At 33.4% G+C, this 24,890-nt stretch overlaps 1 protein-coding gene across 2 annotated transcripts in view; it reads left to right on the top strand.

The window, feature by feature from the left end:
- Positions 1–24,890, top strand: part of LOC114332943 (serine/threonine-protein kinase Tao) — a 166,514-nt gene that overhangs the window by 111,535 nt on the left and 30,089 nt on the right. For both annotated transcript variants that reach the window (XM_028282746.2, XM_028282745.2), the window contains exons 12-13: positions 4,431–4,547; positions 17,721–17,957. In XM_028282746.2, the coding sequence (XP_028138547.1) occupies positions 4,431–4,547; positions 17,721–17,957 (354 nt within the window). The remainder of the gene's footprint in view (positions 1–4,430; positions 4,548–17,720; positions 17,958–24,890) is intronic.

Below are 24,890 nucleotides of genomic sequence, written 5' to 3' on the forward strand. Positions count from 1 at the left end.
TATCCCCGTTTAGTTTTTCCATATTACTTATCACGCACAAAATCCGCTTCTATCTCTCCGACTAAGAGGCAGATGGCTGGCGGGAGCTGGCTTGAACAGTGAATTTAATCGAAAAGCAGAACACCTTTAATCGAAGCAGAAGACAGGGTTCGTGTTCTCTGAAAAGACATCTGAATAGAGGATAATTACCATTTCCGAAAAAATGTATTTTTAAGGGATTATTTCATGATGAATTCTGAAGGGAGCTTTTTTGTCGGAACTATTTTGTCGGGGTTATTTTGGGGGCTAGCTATTATTCCGCGGCTATTTTGTCTGCAGGCTATTTTGTCGGAGCTTTTTCGACGGGGCTATTTTGACGGGGTAATTCTTACCATCAATAAAAGCATAACATAAGACAGGTTTTGACTACATTACTTGAAGGATGAATTGCTTTGGAATCATCATCATCATTATTGCCTCTACAACCAATGATGGGTCTTGGCCTGTTACAGAATCAGCTTCCATTCCTTCTATCCTTCGCCTTGGATTTTGAAACACTGGAGTTAATTTTTTTTGTTAGTAGTTTAAAATAACACCGTTCTCTTTTTTTACATTTGTGTTTGATTTTTTGTAATTTATTTCTTCTTCGTCGTCCTATTTAAAAAGCAATTCTGCTTGTTCATTGGCGTATTGATATCTCTATGGAAGGTTGTCACTCCATCTTTTGCGCGGCCGGTGGATACTTCTACCGATTGTAAGATTTATCTCTTGTTCTTTTGACCACACGTGTCTCCCTCATTCTGTTTATGTGGTTATTCCCTTATTTTTTTCTATTTAGTGTCCATTCATTTATACAATGTTCTTTACATTGTCTTCTAATGTCTTCACTCCTCTTTCAATCTCTCAGCGTATTTCCTGTAATTCCTCAGTAGTCTCATCTCTGCCGTTTCCAGTAGTCTTTGTGTTGTGGCTGTATCGGGTCTTGTTTATCAATCCTCCTCCTCTATCTGTTCTCCTTCGTAAGGATGTAGTGGCGTCATGTAAGTCGTTTGACTATTTTTGTCCAGTTCTCTCTCTCCTGTGCGTGTTGTTTTGCTTCGGAGAATGAGTAACCAGTCATGTCCTTTATTTGGTCCGACCATCGTAATGGAGACCTTCCTCTGGATCTTCTGCCCTGTACGTTGCCTTCAACTATCATTCGTTCCATGCCTTCTCTTCTTCTAGTTATATGTCCAAAATATCTCAGTATATTTTGGTTGATAGTTGTGCTGAGTCTAGTTTTTATGTTAAGTTCGCCTAATATTGAATTATTTGTGCGATGTGCGGTCCATGGTATGCGCAACATTCTCCGGTAGACCCACATTTCAAATGCCATTATACGTTTTGAATCTACTTTTTTGATGGTCCAAGTCTCTGAAGCGTAGGTGGCGATAGGAAATATTAACGCTCGGACAAGGCGTAATTTTGTATTTTTTGTAAGGTCAGTATTCTTCCATATTTTTGTGAGTTTGGCTGTTGCCGATCTGGCCATTATGATGCGCCTACGAATCTCGTCTTCGCATCCTCCACTGTTAGTAATAACGGAGCCTAAGTAATTAAATTGTCTGACCACTTCGTAACCTGCCAAGTCTCTTATCTCCGGTTGGTTGTTTCTGATTCTATCGATGATCATTACTTTGCTTTTCTGTATATTTATTTTCAAACCATATTCCGTAACCGTTCCTAGCCTATTTATAATTTCTTCCAGTTCTTCTGGTGAAGACGCCAATATAACAGTGTCATCAGCATAACGTAGGTTTTTTATTTTTCTTCCTCCTATCGTTGCTCCACCTTGCCATTCCTCAAAAACTTGACGCATAATGTGTTCACTATATATATTGAATAGAATGGGGGATATTATACATCCCTGCCGTACTCCAGATTTTAATTTGAAATTTTTCGAAACCACGTTATTAACTCTTACATTAGCGGTGTTATTTACATAAAGTGCTTGTAATATATAGATTAGATGTTCTGGCGTACCCATTTCTCTAAGTATATGCCACATTTTATCCCATTTTACGTTATCGAAGGGCTTGGAGTAGTCAACAAAGCACAAATATGTTTCTATGTTAAACTCTCGAGATTTTTCGATAATTTGACGAATATTAAGAATGTGTTCTCTTGTTCCCCTACCTGGGACGAATCCGCATTGTTCTTGGGGAATTTGCGGTAAGAGAATGGATTTTAATCTTTCATTGATTATTGTTAGAAGTACTTTGCTCGCGTGAGATATCAACGCTACTGTACGGTAATTACTGCAATCTGTCGGAGAACCTTTTTTGTATATGGGAATAAACGTGAGTTTACCCCAGTCATTTGGCCACTTTCCGGTATTCCAGATCTCATTGCAAATTCTAAGCATTACTTCCGTCCCTAATTCTCCCATTTCTTTGAGTATTTCAGGTGTTATTCCATCCTCTCCTTGTGCTTTTCTACATTTTAGCTTTTTTATTGCCGATTCAATTTCTGATTTCAATATTTGAGGTTCTTTTTCATAACTTCTTTTTTCTGTATTATGGTCTGGGTCGTTGTTAGAGAATAGTATTTCACAATATTGTTTCCACACCTCTGCGATACCGTCTGGGTTTGTTATGGTATTCCACTATTATCTTTGATGATCTGTGTCTGTGGTTTGAGTTCTCTCGCTAGATATTTGACTTTTGAGAAAAGTTCTCTAGATTCTTGGCGGTCAGCATGTTCCTCTAGTTGTTCACATATGCTTTTTATATAATTATTTTTGTCCCTTCTGCACAAGTGTTTTATAGTTGTATTTATGGTGCTTATCTCTATTTCTTTTTGTATTGAATTTGACGTGCCGTTTCTAAGTTTTCGTCTTTCTTCAACAAGGTTGAGAGTTTCTTCAGTCATCCAATGTTTTTTCCTATCTATTTTTTCTTTGGGGTTTGTATTGTTGATGGCTTCGGTTATCAACTTCTTTGTATATTCCCACGTTTTGTCAGGGTCTCCGGTAGTCGCTGGTAGGTCAGCTTTTGCTAGTGCCTCTCTAAACTTTTCCGGGTGTTTTGAAACCAATTTTTGTCTTTTGTTTACAATTGTTTTACTTTGCAACTTAATGCGAAATTCTGCTTGTAGCATTTTATGGTCCGAACCACAGTCTGCAGCTGGTTTTGTCTTCACATTGGTTACAGAGCTCCTTCATCGTTTAGTGATAAGAATATAATCTATTTGGTTCTTGTATCGTCCTCCAGGCGAAGACCATGTTGATAATCTTCGCGGATGATGTTTAAACATTGTGTTTACTATACTGAGATCCATATCGATGGCAAATTGAAGGAGCCGTTCACCTCGTCATTTCGCTCGCCTAAGCCATGCTCACCTATTGTTCCTTTCAAATGTTCGTCTACTTTCGTTCTTCCTATTTTTGCGTTCCAATCTCCTATTATCATCATTGGTTCTTTCTTAGGTATATTAGAGATGGTTTCATGTATCAGATGGTATGTTTCTTCTACTATATCTTCTGTCGCTTCGGATGTTGGCATTTATACTTGTATAATGTGCATTTTGACTGGTTTAGCGTTTAGGGTTATTTTTATTATACGATCGTTTATCGGAAGGTATTCATGTACATATTTTGCCCAACGTTTTTGAATTAATATTGCTACGCCTTTTTGTCCTGATTTGTTAGCTCCTGACATGAAAACTTTATGTGAGTGGCCTCCCAATGTCCTTGGCCTTCCCAGTGTGTCTCAGATATCCCGCAGATATCTATCTTCTCCTTGATCAGTTCATTTTCTAATATATACAATTTACCTGGCTCTATCAGACCCCTAACATTCCATGTTGCGATGCGGTGTTTTTTACGTAATGCTAAGTTTGATCTTCCAGTATCCCATTTCGCACATATTGCCTGGTCGTCCACAATCATCTGCCCGGTCGCCCATTTCACACCATTCGACCCGGAATCGATACGGTGCCGGTTGCTAGCCGGATTGCAAAGCACAGAATTTCCTTGCCTAGTCGTCATTTCATAACGCTCTCTGGGAAGATAATCAGGTGGTTTCCCGTTGCCTGTCTGATCGCAGTATCACAGCCGGTTGAACTAAGATGTAGTTGCCGCCTGTGAGTATTTTACACCAGACCTGTATGAATCACACAGCCCCAGTATCAAATTCAATAATGACGTAGCTGCTGCCCTATGTCATGCCCTCAGCCTTATTCATACCTGACCTGCAGGAACGTTCCCTATCAGCCATTGGGACGCGCCGTGTCGGGGTTGAGGACATCCCCCTCCCAGTCCAGTCCGTCTTCCGTGAAGTACTGAAGAGCCCCTACTCAGTTCATAGCTCCTCCCCCACGCAAGCTAGGACCGGCACGGTCCTATGCATTGACCGGCACGGTGTTTATCAATACTGAGATGAAATTGTCATATTCTAATTATTTATTTGTAGGTTAAAAATCAACATGATACAGAATTGGCTAACCAGGCAGAATATATGAAGCGAACTGAACGGGAAATGAGGAAGAAACATGCTCTAGAACTGAAACAGCAACCTAAGTCTCTAAAGGTGGGTACACTTTATTTAATTCTTAATTGTTTTATATTAATTTCAACTGATATCTTTAAGTATTACTTAATTTTTGAATTTAATTATTATTTGATCTTTTAACTAGATTTAAATCTGAAATATGTTGTTGAACTTTTGGCTACTTCTTCTTGTGCCACTCCTATCGGAGATTGGACATCATCAAGGATATCCTGACCTTGTTTACAGCTGACCTAAAGAATTCATCAGTGGTGCAGCTAAATCATTCCCTCAAATTCCGCAACCATGACATCCTACTGAATGGATTCCGTTTTCCTTCTATTTATCCTTGAATTATATTTTGAAGTAATTTTTTAATGAAGCATATTCTTTATGTCCTCTCATCAGGTGACCCAAATATTCGAGTTTTCTTCGTTTAATCCGTAACAAAATTTCTGGGTCTTTTCCTATCCTTCGTATTACTTCAAGGTTTGTGATTCTTTCAACCCAACTTATCTTCAGCATTCGACGGTACTACCGTCTTTTACATCTAGAAACTTTCAATATTTTTTATGTTGTTCTACTTGAGAGTCCAGGCCTTTACACCGTATAATAGCGTGTTAAATAAGTAGTCTCTTACCATTCATAATCGTAGAGGGATGCCTATATCTCTGTTGCATACAGAAGAATTTTCTCATCTTTATGAAGGTGGCCCTAGCAATTTCGATACGTCTTTTTATTTCATTGTTTTGGTATCCAGGTTTGTTTATTAAAGTTCCTAAGTATTTGTAACTTGATACTTTTTTCAATTTGAATGCCATTTATACTATGTGCTGGTTGTGTCATGTTTTTACTGAAGACCATAATATACTACTTGGTTTTTTTATATTGATATTTATGCCATAATTGTTGCAAGCAATATTTATGTTTGTAAGTAATCGTTGTAATTCTTCTATTGTTCTTGCAACTAAACTTACGTGCATAGAAATCGACCCACTTAAAAATTTGGTCATTTTTTATGTATCGTATTTCCTAAACCTGTTGGCCGATTTAAGTGATTTTTTTAATATGTTATAGCCTGATTCTTTAACAATACCGATGTAATAATATTGTTGCTAAACAGGTAAATTTTTATTGTATACCGGGTGTACGAATCAAACTGTGTTGTTTTCTCAAAGTTTGCATCACACTGTGGAATATTCTAGGATTTATAAAATACTGAAATTAAAACCCAACTATTCTGTTTTTTGATTCATTCGTTTATGTTGGATAATAAAAAAGTTAGGTACTTTAACAACTAGACATGTTCTTCATCAATACACAGTGTTTCTAAATAAGTGCGACAAACTTTAAGGGGTAATTCTGCAAGCAAAGATAATGACAGTTTGCTTTATAAACGTATGTTTACAAATGTTTCGTTTCAGAGATACGGGATGTTGAATTTTTTCTTACAAACTGACGATTTATTTACTGCACTAAAACCAGTTAAGATATGAAAATGAAATTTGGTAGGTTTTAAGAGGTAGTTACAGTGGAACCTAGGTTATCCGTCAGGGCACCGGACCAAGGGTATGATGGATAATCGAAAAGACGGTTAACAGAACATTAACAAAACTTAATTGATCAAATGACTAAGTGACACAATCAATGTTCGAATTTGAATAAAATTTAATTATGGTGACACACAGATATTGACTGTAATAATTATTGTGCTGTGCATTTTTATTTTCCGTGATTATTTATCACCGATTATTAAATAGGTGATTATTTATCACCTATTTAAATTAAAATTTAATCCAGAGCCCTGAATAAGAACAAAAATTATTTACATAAAAAAATGCGATGGTGGCATAACTGCACGTGTACATTTCAACGAATTTAGTTTGGCTTATCGCAATGCTCAAACAAAATGAATTGATGACTAAATTTTTACTTATGTAGTCAATATAACTTATGTAGGTATGGACCCTGACGGTTAATAGAGGTGACGGTTAATAGAGAGACGGATAATCGAGGTTCCACTGTATTGCCGATTTTTTGACATAAAATTAAGAATTTTATATTCACCATTAGCGTGCATACGGGTAATATTAGCATTTTATGCCCTCTAAAATATGTTTATTTATAGATAAATCGTTAAATATAGCAGATATCTCAACTAATAGGGAACTTCCACATTTTTATTTAATCAAATAATAATACTCAGTTTCGTTTAAAATAGGCTATTGATCATATTCAAAATACGATAGCTAAAGGGAACCACAACGTTAACGGGGTTTTATTATTCCATATGGTCAATGGACATCTATATATGAAAACACCGCGGAGTGCTACCATTTAAAGGGGTGCGTTTTTGAGAAATGGGTGAATTAGTCCCTGGGCACAGGTTACATTAGGGTGAGTTCTATGCACTTTTGGTACAAACATATCTACATAAAAATTGTTCCTGGTTAAATTTCCTATCTAAATATCACTTTTTAAAGTCAATGATACTTTTTTTTACAAAAATATATTCAAAAGAAAAAGCACAAAGAAACCCAAAAGAAAGAAATTTTGTATTTTGTCACATAACTTTTGTCCACGAGGATATAGGTATAGACATTGCTTTACAGAAAAAAAACCTACATATTTCTTCTTTAAAATGATGTTTAGTAGAGGTAATTAGGATTTACAGTTTTCGAAATATGATTTTTCAAATTTCGCCACTCACAGCAATTTTGGGCAATTTTCCTTGTTATTTTGCAAATATTGTTCTGTAACTTTTTTCTACGTAACTTTAGGTATATGCAATGGTACACGTAATAGGAATAGCAATCAATTACCTTTAACGACGTTCTACACCTTCGGCAAAGAATTAAGGATTTGCATGAAATTTTAGTATGTTATAGTTTACTTCAAAAAACTAAGATTTGATTTTTTTGAAAATTGTTTTACCGTGCCGTTTAATTACTGTTAAGGGTCCAAGTTAAGTTTTAACATGGGCTCTTATGGGAATTCTTAAAAAGTAAATAACTTTTTACCCAAATTTACGATTTTTAATTATTTGTGCTTAAATTAAAGGTTTTTTTGTAAGGAATAACATATGAAAAAATGAGAATTGTTTACCGTACCATTTATTTTTAATTTATTTATTATAATTAATTCCGTAATTTCCGTAATTTATTATAATTTATTTTTATAAAGTATTCAATACTGAAACATATGATTTGAGTATTCTGCTATAAATGCATTGTTACCAACTTTCGCTTGCATATAAGTTTCCCCCCCTTTCCTCTGAGAGGCATACCCCGCAACGAAGGTGTAGAACGTCGTTAAAATGGTCTACTGTATAACGTTGTACGACTTTTTTTAAAGAGATTATGGTTTTTCAAGGTTTTATACTTTTAACGATTTTTTATAATATAATATAAAAAATAAAATAATATTATATAATATATTATATATTATATAATATTATATTACATATAGTATATATAATATAATATTATATTATATATTATTTAATACCTAATATAAAAAATAGTATTTTTTACATTTTTTACGATTTATTTTGAAATTTCTCATTATAACTTTTTTTTTCTTGTACATGAATATACTATATATTGCTCAATAAAAAAGGGTTACTTTCTGTTCTTTAAAATGGTGTATCATCTATATTTAAATATGTAATGGAAACCGAGTGATTCTTTGATATTTTTTTACCTGTATTATTTAAAATTATTTCTTTTACAAAAATACAAAAATTACATAAACATTAGTTTTAAAAAACATCACTTTAGTTAAAATTATTTAAACGTTGACATTTACAAAATTTTCAAAATCAAAGTTCATCTCTTCGTTAGCATTAGCTTCAATATCTTCCTCTGACACCTCAGTTATCTTAGAGTTCCCACAATTAGTACCCATGCACATGCACCCTTTGCAGAATATTGAACAACTAATTCCTATCTTCCTACAACCGCAGTTTTTTGTACATCCTTTGGTACATTTACATGCTATTTTTTCAAGCAAAGCTTGTGGTGCAGGAGCTTTGACAGTAAATATTGGAATTAATCCATATTTTGAAGTTTGCCCGGCCGAGTCAAGTGGATCCAAAGTATTACCTATAAAAAATAAGATTCAATCATAACACACAATCACATAAAAAAGTTATAATGAGGAAAAAATAATCCTAAAATCAAAAATCGTTGCAAGTACTTATTACATTTTGAAAAAGCATATCTTATTCAAAAATAATCCTAGAATTTTTTATAATACACCATACACCAGTAAACAGAATAAGCTTTCTTTTTTATTTTTTAATATATATCTAAATGTAGAAAAAAAGTTATAATAGGAAACTTAAAAAATAATCGTTAAAAGTATAAAGTCTTGAAAAAGATAACCTCTTTAAAAGAAGTCGTACAACATTATACAGTAGAAAATTTTAAAGATAATTGATTTCTATTCCTCTTACATGTACCATTGCATATGCCTAAAGTTACGTAGAAAAAAGTTACAGAACAATATTTGCGAAATAACAAGGAAAATTGCCCAAAATTGCTGTGAGTGGCGAACTTTGAAAAATCATATTTCGAAAACTGTAAATCCTAGTGACCTCTACCAAACATCATTCTAAAGAGAAAATATGTAAGTTTTTTTTCTGTGAAGCAATGTCTATACCTATATTCCCGTGGACAAAAGTTATGGGACAAAAAACAAAATTTCTTTTGAGTTTTTTTGGCTTTTTCTTTTGAATATATTTTTGTAAAAAAAAGTATCTTTGACTTTGAAAAGTTATATTTAGATAGGAAATTTAACCAGGAACAATTTTTATGTAGACGTGTTTGTACCAAAAGTGCATAGAACTCACCCTAATGTAACCTGTGCCCAGGGACTAATTCACCCATTTCTCAAAAACGCACCCCTTTAAATGGTAGCACTCCGCGGTTTTTTCATATATAGAGAATCGTATACCATATGAAATAATAAAACCCCGTTAACGTTGTAGTTCCTTTCTATAGTATCATAATCAATAGCCTAAAAATAAGATTTCCAAAATTTCACGCCTCAAAAACTCATAATAATTTAGAAGCACAAATTTAAAATCTTTTGTGTATTTAAATCATACAGGGTGAGTCATGAGGAACTGTACATACTCCTAGCTCGTATAGAGGCTTCTATGGGGAATAACAAATGACCATTAAAAAGTGTATGCTCCCATTGTTTAATAATATACAGGGCGAGTTTCGCATTTTGACAGAAATTTGTATTCGTCATAATTTTTGAACGGTCAGATCGATGTGTCTCTTATTTTGGTCAATCGTTACACTATTACCACCTAATCAACTAATTTATTAAAACTAGAAAAAAATCAGGTCCGGCTTCAAAAAAATTAGTTCGTTTGGGTCTTAGAAAAAATTTCACCCTGTATACGCTTTTAGAAAACTATAATATGAATTTTACAAAATAGACAAATAAGCAATTAAAATGACATATTTATTTTTTCCCCACACGATTACTTAATTTTTTATAAAAAAATCAAATTTGACTATGAATTAAAAGTTTGGTAAAGTGAACCATAGATTAAAAAAAATAACTTTTATTACAAAAATTAATTTTTTTTGAACAATTATTTAATTTATGTTACCATCCAATCAACTGATTTATACAAACTAGAAAAAAATCAGGCCCGGATTTAAAAAATTAGTTCGTTTTAGTCTTAGAAAAAAATTCACCCTGTATACTCTTTTTGAAAACTCTAATATGAATTTTACAAATAAAACAAATAGGCAATTAAAATGGCATATTTATTTTTTTCCCCACACGATTACTTAATTTTTTATAAAAAAATCAAAATTGACTATGAATAATTAAAAGTTTGGAAAAGTGAACCATAGATTTAAAAAAAAATAACTTTTATTACAAAAATTAATTTTTTTTAACAAATATTTAATTTATGTTACCACCCAGTCAACTGATTTATTCAAACTAAAAAAAATCAGGCCCGGATTTAAAAAATAAATTCGTTTTGGTCTTAGACAAAATTTCACCCTGTATACGCTTTCTGAAATGTCTAATATGAATTTTAAAAATTAGACAAATAGGCAATTAAAATGGCATCTTTATTTTTCTCCCCGCACGATTACTTAATTTTTTATTAAAAAATCAAATCTGTCAAAATCGGAATTGTAACATAAAAATGAAAAAAAAAAATGAAATCACAGTTTAACTCACTACAACTCTGTTCCATTTTAATATTTTTTTTTCTGAAATTTTTACAGCACATGTCTCTTACCATTGTGAAGACTATGAAAATTGTTGTAGACTTTCAGTCTTCTTTTCATAAAAGTTATGAATTTTTGAAAATAAAAGGTGCAGATTCGTGAATTGCAAAGTTAAATCGCAAAAATTAAGTGAAAAAATTTAAAATTTATCTATTTGATCACGTCTATGTTAAACTATAGAATCCAAAGATAAGTGTTATGGGTTTTAGATCTAGACGTGGTATAGAAAAAAAATGGTGAAGCTTTTCATTTTAAGAAAAACGTTGTTTAATTTTTTTTTATCTTTATGGTAAAATTCCGATTTTGACAAATTTGATTTTTTAATAAAAAATTAAGTAATCGTGTGGGGAAAAAATAAATACGCCATTTTATTTGCCTATTTGTCTAATTTGTAAAATTCATACTAGAGTTTTCAAAAAGCGTATACAGGGTGAAATTTTTTCTAAGACCAAAACGAACTAATTTTTTAAATCCGGGCCTGATTTTTTTCTAGTTTGAGAAAATCAGTTGATTGGGTGGTAACATAAATTAAATATTTGTTAAAAAAAATTAGTAATCGTGTGGGGAAAAAATAAATATGTCATTTTAATTGCTTATTTGTCTAATTTGTAAAATTCATATTTATAGTTTTCAAAAAACGTATACAGGGTGAATTTTTTTCTAAGACCCAAACGAACTAATTTTTTTGAAGCCGGACCTGATTTTTTTCTAGTTTGAATAAATTAGTTGATTAGGTGGTAATAATGTAACGATTGACCAAAATAAGAGACACATCGATCTGACCGTTCAAAAATTATGACGAATACAAATTTCTGTCAAAATGCCAAACTCGCCCTGTATATTATTAAACAATGGGAGCAGACACTTTTTAATGGTCATTTGATATTCCCCATAGGAGCCTCTATAGGAGGTAGGAGTATGTACAGTTCCTCATGACTCACCCTGTATTAAACGATCGAAAAAGCGCGTTAACCCTTGTGACGTCTTATCTTAATATTTTGTAATGTCATTTCTCCTGTCTCATATAAAAAAGTATATACCATTTTATTTACTTTGAAGTTTGATACAGTTTTTGAAGAGATAGTATTGAATTGTGTGTGTTTACTATGGAAAGTAAAAATAAATACTATATGTTTTATTTGGTACCATTGTGTTACAAGTACAACCATTAAACCCGTGTTTAATGTGTTAAACAACCTGTGTTAAACAACTTGTGTTACAAGTACAACCCTCAATAAAATATTTATTAGGTTACCAGTCGATAAGAACCGGCGTTTAATAAAGTGGTTACATGCATGTTGAAATTACATTAAAGACATTTTAGTTCATTTTCAAGGTCTTTATGTATGTGAAAATAATTTAAAGTAAGTATTTAATGTCTCTTGTCTGCTTAATAGTTTTTTTAATAAATCAAGAAATCTATTTTGAACAAAACGAAAATATAACTTTTGGTATATTTTGGTAGATGTACATTACATATTGAATGATATTTACCTATACAATATTTTTCTGGAACTGTTTTTACTATAAAATTAAAATAAACTAGTCATAATAATATTTATGTTCATAATGGGTAAGTTATCATACTGCCCTTTGGAGAAACCCTCCTCGGTCATTTTAAAAAAATTGTCACTCAATTACCAAAACACTCAAATATTATAAAATATGTAGTTACAGACATTATCTAAAGGTTTATAAAACTGAGATACATCATACAGAGACTACAACAAGTAAACGAATATCAAACGTAATGAATTAATGGCGCGGAACTTGAACATTTTTAACTTGACATCACTACCAATGAGGGCACGTTTTGGACTGGCTAGTATAATTTGAATTTTCTCTCGATTTTAATCGTTTTTAGCGGCCAAACTAAAGACAAAAAGAACTTTTTTTCTTTGATGTACATATATGTATTGAGGCGTTCAGAGCCAAAGTGGATCAAGTCCAAAATTTACGAAAAGTCCGCTTGGTGCGTATTAGTATTTGTTAATATAATATTGTATCTTTTCGGGATCACAGTGAACCAAGTCCCTGATACTGCTATTTCCTAACAAATGGCAGTAGTCTAATAGGTTCTGAAAAAGGTTTAAAAAATTTCTGTGCTAAAGTGAATCAAGTCCAAAACGGACGGTTTTGTTGACAACACATGAAAACATGTGGTTTTTGTATTTGCAGTTGTTATAATTTGAAAACAATGGATCCCAATGACCCAGAACGACGTGTTAAATTTGAATTGGAAAAGAAATTGCAATTGGCTAAAGCTCTGCAAGCTAGGGAATCTCTTAAAAATGACAAATCTGCTGCATCAGGCACATGCTATGTTGCAACATTTGATCTACAAGAGGCCTCCCATATCCCAAATTGACTACTTCCCTAGCATACTATAAAAGCAATATGTACGTTTACAATTTTGAAATCCATTATTTTAATAATAATAATGGGTACATGCATTTCTGGGACGAAACAGAAGGAGGGAGGGGATCTCAAAAATTAGCATCCATGCTGGCTAAACACATTAGACAAGAGGCTAAAAACCACAAACATGTTATTCTCTACTCTGACTCTTGCACTGATCAAAACAGAAATTTTAAAGTTGACCTTAAGAGGAAACAATAGCGATCAACAGGTAGCCAAAACGCGTTGCAAGATTGCGGCTGTAATTTTGAATATTTTTTCGAGATATTTGGCACACGTATTCGTAATATAATAAAGAATGGCGGTACAGAGCCCAATTTGACAAAATATATTAATATGTGGAAATTACTCTGTAATTAAATACAATATTGAAAAAACGAGCCTGTATCGCCATTAAGAAGAACAAAAAATAAACTTTCTTCAAATAAACTTTTTTATCCGATGCCTAGATTTTGTGTCATTTTGGAACTACTAATGAAATAGAAAATTTTAGTAGTTCCAAAATGACACAAAATCTAGGCATCGGATAAAAAAGTTTATTTGAAGAAAGTGTATTTTTTTTGTTCTTCTTAATGGCGGTACAGGCTCGTTTTTTTAACATTTTTAACTTGACATCACTACCAATGAGGGCACGTTTTGGACTGGCTAGTATAATTTGAATTTTCTCTCGATTTTAATCGTTTTTAGCGGCCAAACTAAAGACAAAAAGAACTTTTTTTCTTTGATGTACATATATGTATTGAGGCGTTCAGAGCCAAAGTGGATCAAGTCCAAAATTTACGAAAAGTCCGCTTGGTGCGTATTAGTATTTGTTAATATAATATTGTATCTTTTCGGGATCACAGTGAACCAAGTCCCTGATACTGCTATTTCCTAACAAATGGCAGTAGTCTAATAGGTTCTGAAAAAGGTTTAAAAAATTTCTGTGCTAAAGTGAATCAAGTCCAAAACGGACGGTTTTGTTGACAACACATGAAAACATGTGGTTTTTGTTTTTGTATTTGCAGTTGTTATAATTTGAAAACAATGGATCCCAATGACCCAGAACGACGTGTTAAATTTGAATTGGAAAAGAAATTGCAATTGGCTAAAGCTCTGCAAGCTAGGGAATCTCTTAAAAATGACAAATCTGCTGCATCAGGCACATGCTATGTTGCAACATTTGATCTACAAGAGGCCTCCCATATCCCAAATTGACTACTTCCCTAGCATACTATAAAAGCAATATGTACGTTTACAATTTTGAAATCCATTATTTTAATAATAATAATGGGTACATGCATTTCTGGGACGAAACAGAAGGAGGGAGGGGATCTCAAAAATTAGCATCCATGCTGGCTAAACACATTAGACAAGAGGCTAAAAACCACAAACATGTTATTCTCTACTCTGACTCTTGCACTGATCAAAACAGAAATTTTAAAGTTGACCTTAAGAGGAAACAATAGCGATCAACAGGTAGCCAAAACGCGTTGCAAGATTGCGGCTGTAATTTTGAATATTTTTTCGAGATATTTGGCACACGTATTCGTAATATAATAAAGAATGGCGGTACAGAGCCCAATTTGACAAAATATATTAATATGTGGAAATTACTCTGTAATTAAATACAATATTGAAAAAACGAGCCTGTATCGCCATTAAGAAGAACAAAAAATAAACTTTCTTCAAATAAACTTTTTTATCCGATGCCTAGATTTTGTGTCATTTTGGAACTACTAATGAAATAGAAAATTTTAGTAGTTCCAAAATGACACAAAATCTAGGCATCGGATAAAAAAGTTTATTTGAAGAAAGTGTATTTTTTTTGTTCTTCTTAATGGCGGTACAGGCTCGTTTTTTTAATATTGTATTTAATTACAGAGTAATTTCCACATATTAATATATTTTTCAAATTAAGCTCTGTACCGCCATTCTTTATTATATTACGAATACGTGTGCCAAATATCTCGAAAAAATATTCAAAATTACAGCCGCAATCTTGGAACGCGTTTTTGCTACCTGTTGATCGCTACTGTATTACCTTAATGAACTTGGTCCTTGATCCTCATTTAAGCATTGAAACAATCGATCATAAATTTTTGGTTTCTGGTCACTAGGTTTTTACCTAATAACCAAGAGTGATAGAATCAACATCTCGAAAGTGTATTCAGATATTTACACCTCAAGAGTGGATTCATGTAGCCAAGACTGCAAAGATTAAGAACCCTTTCGTGGTCATCAAAGTAACAACACTAGACATCTACCAAAAAACTTGAAAACGTATTAGTCAACAGAAAAAAAAACTTGATGGTGATCCTATAAAGTGGATAGAGATGAGATGGATGAGATATGAACGGGAGAAACCCTGGATACTGCAGTTTAAAAATACTTTAAACAAATATTTCGACTTCTTGAAAGTAAACATGTCTACAAAAATTTCTCAATTTATTGAAAAGCAAGACCCGCTATACACAACTGAGAGAGTGGTTACTGAAGCAAAGAAAAAGGGCATGCTTAGTCTTTTACCATTTCTATCCCTAAATACCCACACCCACTTTAAAAACCTTCGAACAGAAAGTTTTACCATGTCACAAACATCCCAGGGTAGGGACAATGAAGAACCAGGTTATGACGAAGCCATTTTTGATAACAGCATTTAAAGTGCAATTTTAAAACTTTTTTATATTAACTTGTGAACCGGTTCTCTCTCTTCAATCCTGACCCCCCGGAGGGAGTGTAGTGGTCGACGTGATGTCGTGTATTGTCCGTCTCCAAAGATCTTTGTCTCTGGTCATTTCTTTTAACTCATGCATAGGTCTTTTACATATTCCTGTAATTTGATCGATCCATCTTGTTGGGGATCTTCCTCGTGATCTTCGGCCTTCCACCTTTCCTTGTATAATGAGTCTTTCCATGTTTTCTGTGTTGGCTCTCATAACATGTCCAAAGTATTTTAATTGTTGGAGATGGACTTTACTGGAGAGCCGTTGGCTAACTTTTAGCTCTCTTAAAATCGAATTATTTGTTCTATGGTCAGTCCAAGGAATTCGTAGCATTCGTCTCCAACAGAACATTTCAGTGGCGTCTATCTTTCTTCTTCCCGAATTTCTCAGGGTCCAAGATTCACATCCGTAAGTCAGTATTGGGAATATTAAGCAGTTGATCAACCTCATCTTTAACGCTCTTGAAATTTGACAGTGCTTCCATATTGTGGTCATTTTTGCTGTGGCGACTTTTGCTAGATCACATCTACGTTTTATTTCTTCCTGTAGTGACCCTGTGTTTGTGATTAATGATCCCAGATATAAGTATGAGCTCACAACCTCAAACCGATCAATTGTGGTTATATGTGGATGATTGTTATGTAGTCTATCCACTATCATGATCTTTGTCTTTGATATGTTTAATTGCAGACCAAATATTTGACTTTCGTTTTCAACCAGTCGTATAAGATCAATCAGCTCTGCTTGACTATTTGCAAGAAGGGCTGTATCATCTGCGAAACGTAGGTTGTTTATTTTATGACCATTTATTGAGATGCCTTTTTCCCATCCTTCAAGTGCTCTTCTCATAATATGCTCTCCATATGTATTGAATAATTATGGAGATAGTCAAAGTCCCAAGTCACCCAAGTCGGGTGTCGTTGTCAAAATACAAAATAATACTAAATAAACAAAAATGTTGTTGCTTAGTAAAAAATTCTTCTAATAATTTATTTAATCTGACTCATTTATATCGGCAATTCAGGCATGTATTATACATTTTAAAGTAGAAGACTTTAAAATGATATTGCCAATTTTCCTGGTTTTCCCTCGTGATTTACTATGGAATCTCTAGCGCGAGAATTTTACTGCCATCGTTGCATTTGGTTGTCTTTTTAAAGACAGATCACATGCTATGATTTTTGTGGCGGATATTCTTGAGTTGGGATTGATTTCATGTAATCGAATGAACTATCTTTTAGTAAAGTCGTCTCAGGAACGCAACTCATCAATATTGGCAATATAATTTTAAAGTCTTCTACTTTAAAATGTATAATACGTGCCTGAATCGCCGATATAAATGAGTCAGATTAAATAAATTATTAGAAGAATTTTTTACTAAGCAACAACATTTTTGTTCATTTAGTATTATTTTGTATTTTGACAACGACACCCGACTTGGGCGTCGAAACGTTAATAAATTCATTTTTTGGTAAAATTGTGGCTTATTTCCCATTTAAAATAGTTCATTATAAAAATGCCACAAGGAAATAGCTTCAGAACAATATTTTTTTAATTTTTAAATTATGACCTATATTTAAGTTAGTGTTCATACTATAGCTATAAAGAAAAATTAGTCTTTAAATCACTTTTGTGTTCAACTAGTCTTACATAAACGTTAACCTTCATTATCTCAGAACTAGAATTTATGGACTTGATCTACTTTAGCCCTGAGCGCCTCATATGTATTTTAAATTATGTTGTGATTTATAGCATTCTTTCGATGGCTCAGTATTATATTCTCATGATATTTATACAATAATAAATCATTACAATTATTTTTGCAGCAAAAGGAAATGTTGGTTCGAAAACAGTTCAGAGAGACTTGCAAGGTACAAACCAAGCAATATAAAGCTTTAAAAGCTCAAATTCTTTTAAATACTCCAAAAGAAAATCAAAAGGTAGTAATTAAGAAACTGAAGGAGGAACAAAGAAGAAAACTGGCCCTCTTAGGCGATCAATATGAACAGAGTATCGCCGAAATGTTACAGAAACAATGCATTAAGTTAGATGAAAGCCAGGAAGTAAGTAATTGAAATATTTTTCGTCTTATGTTATTTTTATAATGTGTTTGTAGAGTTGATCTTTTATTCCATGTGTTTAACACGTTCGGTGCCCACCTTGAACAAGCGCCACTTGCTGGTACCACGTACTTAAATCGTTCATTTAGTAACACAGTACTAGTGACGCTACTCTTGCGTCATGGGCACCGAACGTGTTAAATAACAATTTGTGATGAAAAACTTTCATAAGTATTGTAAATACACCGGTTGGTCTACAGGACATCATATCTGTGAACTACCAGAAATCACACGATACCATGCAAACTTCGAAAAATAAGGATGCAAAACAAAAAAATTGCGAACTATTTGTGGATATAATAAAGAATATATCTAGGAAAGTTAGAAAGAAATAGTGGATCGAAACTCTGGAAACAATGAACACATCGCAGCAAAATGACATGGAATGTTGTTCAAAAACTAAGCGCTGACCCTAAGACACATGCTACATTACCATGCAAGGTTACAGCAAACCAAATGGCCACCCAACTGCTAATAAGAGGAGAACTAAGAACCAAATTAAAGCTCCAAAAACGTAACAACTAAGAGTAATATTTTTAAGAAGCTAACTGGAAACAAATGGGGTGCATGTTGTGTGGCACAACGTACAAGAACACCGGCATAAGTACTATATTTGTCGACTGCTGAAAATGTGTACACCGTTTGGAATAAATCTGCCCACGCCAGACCAGACACCAGTAGATATGATGCTAAATGAGGCATGGAGGACAAATAGGGCGGAGTTTGCAGATCCCAAAATTCGCAGAAATGCAAGCAGAACATGTAGTGGAAATTAAACAAATTGTGAAAAAAGTCGGGGTCAACTGCGAGTGTGGGGAAATACAAAATATGGATCATCATATGACAAAAACTGACCTCACCGGCAGAGCTGGGCCGGGTACTGATAAATTGTACTCGGGTACAGAGTACTGGGTACTTTTCGTATTAAAGGAACGAGTACAGAGTACCGAGTACATTGCTCCAGAAAAGTACTCAGAGTACAATACTCGAAAGTACAATTACCGAATTTCTCGGGTACTTATTTCGAGTACATTCGAAGGTAAAACCCAAAAAAAGGTAAGAAGGTAATACAGTAGACTCTCACTATAACGAACACGGTTATTACGAATTTTCGCTTATAACGAGGTACGCTAGATGTCCTATGAAATTCCTTTTGAACGGTAACACTTCTATAACGAGGCATATTTGGTTATAACGAGGGTAAATGAAATCGAAGAATATGTTTCTTTACCTGTTTCTAGCGCAGTAATTGCTGTAAATAAACTGCCTGTATACAGAAATCCCCAACATCTGTGTGGTTATCGAGACCAGTGCTGTAATAAAATCCACCTCCTAAACTGCTTCCTAATCTGTTTATTTCTCGACAGATATTGAATATTATAGGAAAGTTACAATTTATGATGGCCGAAGCCTTATTGTTGAGGAAAGATTATTTTTAGCATTTGATATTGCTCCGAATGGCTTAACTATAGGAAGTTAATATCTTAGAAAACTATATTTATTCATATGTATGCACAATATTATTGTTGCCAGATATAACGAGATCCGCTTATACCGAGGTAATTAGTCCGCCATTTCAGTTCTCGTTATAGAGGGAGTCTACTGTAATTATCTCTGCATCTCTAAACATATTTATGAGTCATGAAAACATAAAATAACGTACAATTCCAACTGACATAAAAAAAAAAGAATTTTAAAAATTAATCCTCAATTAATAATCACTATAGCCACACTCACTGATTAAGTTTATTGGCTTTTAAGATTACCGAGTTTTCAAAGTTTTTATCAGTTAGAGCCATAGGCGCCCATACACACGGGCAGGGGGGGGCCGTGGCCCCCCCCCCTAGCTTTTCGGGAAAGAACAAAAATTAAATTTATATTACATAAACGTATTTTTGTCAAAAAATTATTGGATAATTTTGAGAGATAAATTGGAAACAACATATTTATTAATAAAAAAAATTCACATATTGGGTAGTTATTAATAGTTTAAGAAAATCTTTGTGTCAATTGTGTCTGCAACAGTGGTCTATATAGAATGTGCATAATACACATTTCCCACAATCACGGTATGCTATTAACGAAAACATTGAAAGAGATTAGAGGCGTGGGAGACATATATACACTGTAATCGACACCCAAAATTATCAATTAAATGAATCATTTATAATACTGCAAAAAAAACCATATCAGCAAGAAATCCGATCTCTGACCGATAATCTTTGAGAACTGGTATAAAGTAATTATATTTTATATTTCGAAATAAATTCATACTGAAAAATAATTTTTTAAATTTATTGAACATAGTCAAATTTTAAAGTGATTATTTTTAAAGTGTGCATTATGATGAACAGAACAATTTTATTTAAATGAAAAACAGGTGATCTTTCATGATGAATGAGTGTTATTTACAGGGTGTCCCAAAAGTAGCGGAAAGGTCGAATAATTCGCGAAATGAACATCGGATCGAAAAACTGAAAAATACGTGTTCAATAATTTTCAAAAATCTATGCGATGACACTAAACAAGTCCACCACTTCAACCCCTGGGTGTGGAGCGGGGGGTAACTTTAAAATCTTAAATGGAACCCCTAATTTTTGTTGCAGATTTGGATTTTCCTTGTAAAAATAAGCAAATTTTATTCGAGCCATTTTGCGAATTGTGGATACATAGCGCTATAATCGGAAAAAACGGTATATCGTGATACCATAGCAAAATTATAGAAACGGTCTAATATCTCGAGAAATATACTTCCAAATAAAAACTAAAAAACACGTGTTTAATATTTTTCAAAGTCTATAGAATGACACCAAACAGGATTTTTCATTCCACACTCTGGAGGTGGAGTGAGAGTTAACTTTAAAATCTTAAATAGGAACCCCCGTTTTTTCTTGCAGATTGAGTTTCCTCCTAAAAAAATAAGTAACATTTATTGGAACTTTTTTAGAATTGTTGACGGATGGCGCTATATTCGGAAAATGCGATTTATTTGCGCCATCTATCAACGATTCTAAAAATGTTTGGAATATGTGTGCCTTATTTTTCATAAGGATTCTAAATCTGCAAAAATAAAGGGGGCTCCTTTTTAAGATTTTAAAGTAAAAACTTGGTTCGACACATACCCATGGTTAGTCTGCTCGCCAAAGTTGAAGGGAAGGCTTTGGAAGCATTGTATTCTTTTCAAACGGGTTTTAAAGAGAGGTGCAACTTTTGAGGTACCCATGACATTTCCATTTAAAAACTTGGTCTAGTGTTTAAATGTATGAATAATTTCTCACAAAAGGGTTCAAATTAGGTTTTTTAGGTGGTTTAAACTACAGTAGACTCCCTCTATAACGAGAACTGAAATGGTGGATTAATTATCTCGTTATAAGCGGATCTCGTTATATCAAACAATAATAATATTGAAATGTTTTGATGCCTCTTACGTAGTTCATTAGATGTCGATGGTCAACCTGAACAGTGAACAATATGAGACTTCGACGCCATAAATTGTAAATTTCCTGTAGTATTCAATATCGGTCGATAAACAGGCAGATGTTTATTACAGGTGGCCGAGTTTATTACGGCACTGGCCTCGATAATAAGACAGATGTTGGGCATTTCTATGTACAGGTAGTTGGGGCATTTATTTATTTATGACCATTACAACGCTAAAAACAGGTAAAAACAAGTATTCTTCGATTTAAATTTTCCTCGTTATAACCAAATATGCCTCGTTATAGAGCGTTATAGTTCAATAGGAATTTCATGGGACACCTAATGTACCTCGTTATAAGCGAAACCTCGTTATATCCGTGTTCGTTATAGAGAGCGTCTACTGTATATATTGTCATCCGAAATATACAAAATGTAATGTGCAACATCTTCACGTTTGGCCCCCCCCTAAAAATTTTTATATGGGCGCCCTTGGTTAGAGCATTTCTTCGAGGGCTACTAATTATTGTAGCATAAGAGAATAGGCGTTCTGTGGGCGCAGACGAAGGCAAGCATGTATTATATATAGAGCCTGGATTATATGCACTGAAAAATGGTTAAAATATGCATGCAATATGCACTTAAAAAGTAACCAAATATGCTTTTATTATATTATGCAATATGCATTTATATGTGCACTTTAGAAAAAATATTTTGCAATTTCCAAGGCTTAAGATTTGGCGAGAAATAAAATTATTGTATAACTTAGAGAGTTTTTATTTATGACTACATTTAATAATAAAATATAAATGAAAATTCACAAGAAAATGTCCTCGTTCCTGCTGTTACAATATATAATCATAAAATATTCAATATTTTCCAGACTAATGATATGCCTTCTGTCAGTTAATAAGTGTTTATATGAGGAAAACGATCTTTCAACATCACAAGATGCAATGGGCGCAAATCTAAAGTTTGACAATTAGCGAGGGATTCATATTAACAACGTCGTCAAAACTTCCATTGATTATGTTATTTATTGATCGCAATAAACAAAAGCCTTTATTTCTGCTTAAAACGTAACTAAATTTATCTTTAATTGTTTTTCCAATTATTGTCCCTGAAAGATTTATTATTTATTATTCTCTCTTTGATATCTTTGATATTATTATTTTCAAATGCTATCTCTGAGGTTCTCCTTCTATCTTTGACTCTCTAGTTTTGTAATAATTACATATTATGTCAAAATTCGATTTTATATAGAACAGTTCATTCTGTGACCCGTCAAAATAGCCCGGTCAAAACAGCCCCGTCAAAAAAGCCCCGTCAAAATAGCCCCAACACAAAATAGCCTCGACAAAATAGCCCGCAAACAAAATAGCCCCGACAAAATAGATCGCACACAAAATAGCCCCGGTCAAAACAGCCCCGGCTAAAATAGCCCCGGCTAAAACAGCCTCTTATAAACAATTACATAATTATTTATACAAGGTGTCCAAAAACTTTTTTTTAATTTAAATTATTTGACAAAAAGGAAGAATGTATTTAATTTATTTAATTTAAAATTCATTTTACTGTTACCCGAAAACAGAAAAAAATGTTTATATCATAAATTAACATTGATTTTCGCTTAACTTAAATGTTCAAACTTCCAAGAGGCAGGAAAGACAGGACTTAAGTTCTCTGAAAAGACAATTTTTCTTTAATGTGGTTAAGATAAACATCTGAATAATAGAGGATAATTACCATTTCCGAAAAAAAAATTTTTAAGGAATTATTTCATGATGAATTCTGAGGTGTACTTTTTTTCGGGGCTATTTTGCCGGCGGGCTATTATTCCGCGGCTATTTTGTCTGCGGGCTATTTTGTCGGAGCTATTTTGTGTGCGGGATATTATGTCGGGGCTATTTTGTCGGAGCTTTTTTGACGGGGTACCGTTCATTCTGAACAGAATTCTCACTAATATTTTTTTGGGTTTAAAGGACGTTTTGCCGTAAAGAGGATTTAAAAACGAATTTACCATACCTAGCTACCTGTTGACCCTATTCTACTGATAAACAGTTGTAATAAAGCCATTTAGTAGATACGTGGTAGATACATACTTGGAATAAAGTTATTTAGTAGATACCCCAAGTATATACCTGCTCTGAATAATTTCAAGAAAGTATTATCTGAATATATATAGGAAACTATTTTATTTATGCGATATTTTCTAATACATCAAAACATGTCGCAATATTTCCTTAATCCCATGTTTATACACATCCACTTTGCATATTATCCTGGCTCTAATTATATCTTCGAAAAACCTTTTTAATTATGGGAAACTTTTTTACCTTCTATAAATTTAACAAGTTCTAGTTGTATTTTGGATGTTTTGATCGTTTCATTTTCAGACGATCGAGACTGCATGATGAGATTGGTTTCTTGTGTCTTGATTAGGTGAATACTCTGGTTCATTGAAATCGAACAAGCCATCTGGGGTGGTATAACTTGAATCTCCCATATCTAGTTCTCCGCAATAATCAAAATAAGTTAGTTTTTCAGCAGCATTCATCACTATCTTTTTCAAAGAGTCCATAGAAAATTCTGCATTTTTTAAGACATTATACCAACGCAATTTATACTTAGGATCGACAATTGCGGATATAATGGCCTCTTCCGATGAAAAATTAAGTATTTCAGAGAATCTTTTCTCCAAGCTCTGCATATATTTCTTAGGAAAAATTCACTGCCAGAACTCAGCGTTTGAAGCTTTAACTTCTCCCATTTATTCCTCAAAGATAGCAGACTTGGAAGTACCCATAATAAACACAATATTCTCCTTGCTGAACATCGAAGGTTGTAGCGAGAGGTTTCAAGACCTTACAGTACTCCTCTAAGTACAACAACTCGGTTTCGTTAATGTTTTTTAAATCAAGCTATTGAAAAAGAGACGGTAGCTTTTCTTTTTCACTTAAAATTTGCGAAACCGAGTTATAATTAATAGGAGTTTCATCTTGTTACAGCTGGATAACTTTTGACGAATGGACTGATACTGAAAACGGCGTATTTGCTTGTTGCTATTAATTTGCTCTCCCACATGCAGCGACAAGTTTAGACTTGCAAAAAGTACTCGGAAAATGTACTCGTATAATAAACGCGGGTACCGGGTATTTTACCCATATGCTACGGGTACGAGTACCGAGTACTTTATTGAAAATGTACTCGGGTACCGGGTACTGAGTACCCAAAATGTACTCAGAGTACAAAATTCGGGTACTTGTACCTGGGTATTGCCCAGTTCTGCTCACCGGTCTAGCCCCTAAGCTTTGTAACTCGCAAATGAGAAATGAAACCGACGTGACATGATATAGGCCGAAAATATGACACGTTAAATACATAAGTACATAAAGATCAGAAGTTAATATCAATGATAGGGTACAACACCTCAATTTACTCAAAATACGACTAATGCCT

Source organism: Diabrotica virgifera, chromosome 4, assembly GCF_917563875.1.
Source record: "Diabrotica virgifera virgifera chromosome 4, PGI_DIABVI_V3a".
In the NCBI taxonomy this organism is placed as follows: domain Eukaryota; kingdom Metazoa; phylum Arthropoda; class Insecta; order Coleoptera; family Chrysomelidae; genus Diabrotica; species Diabrotica virgifera.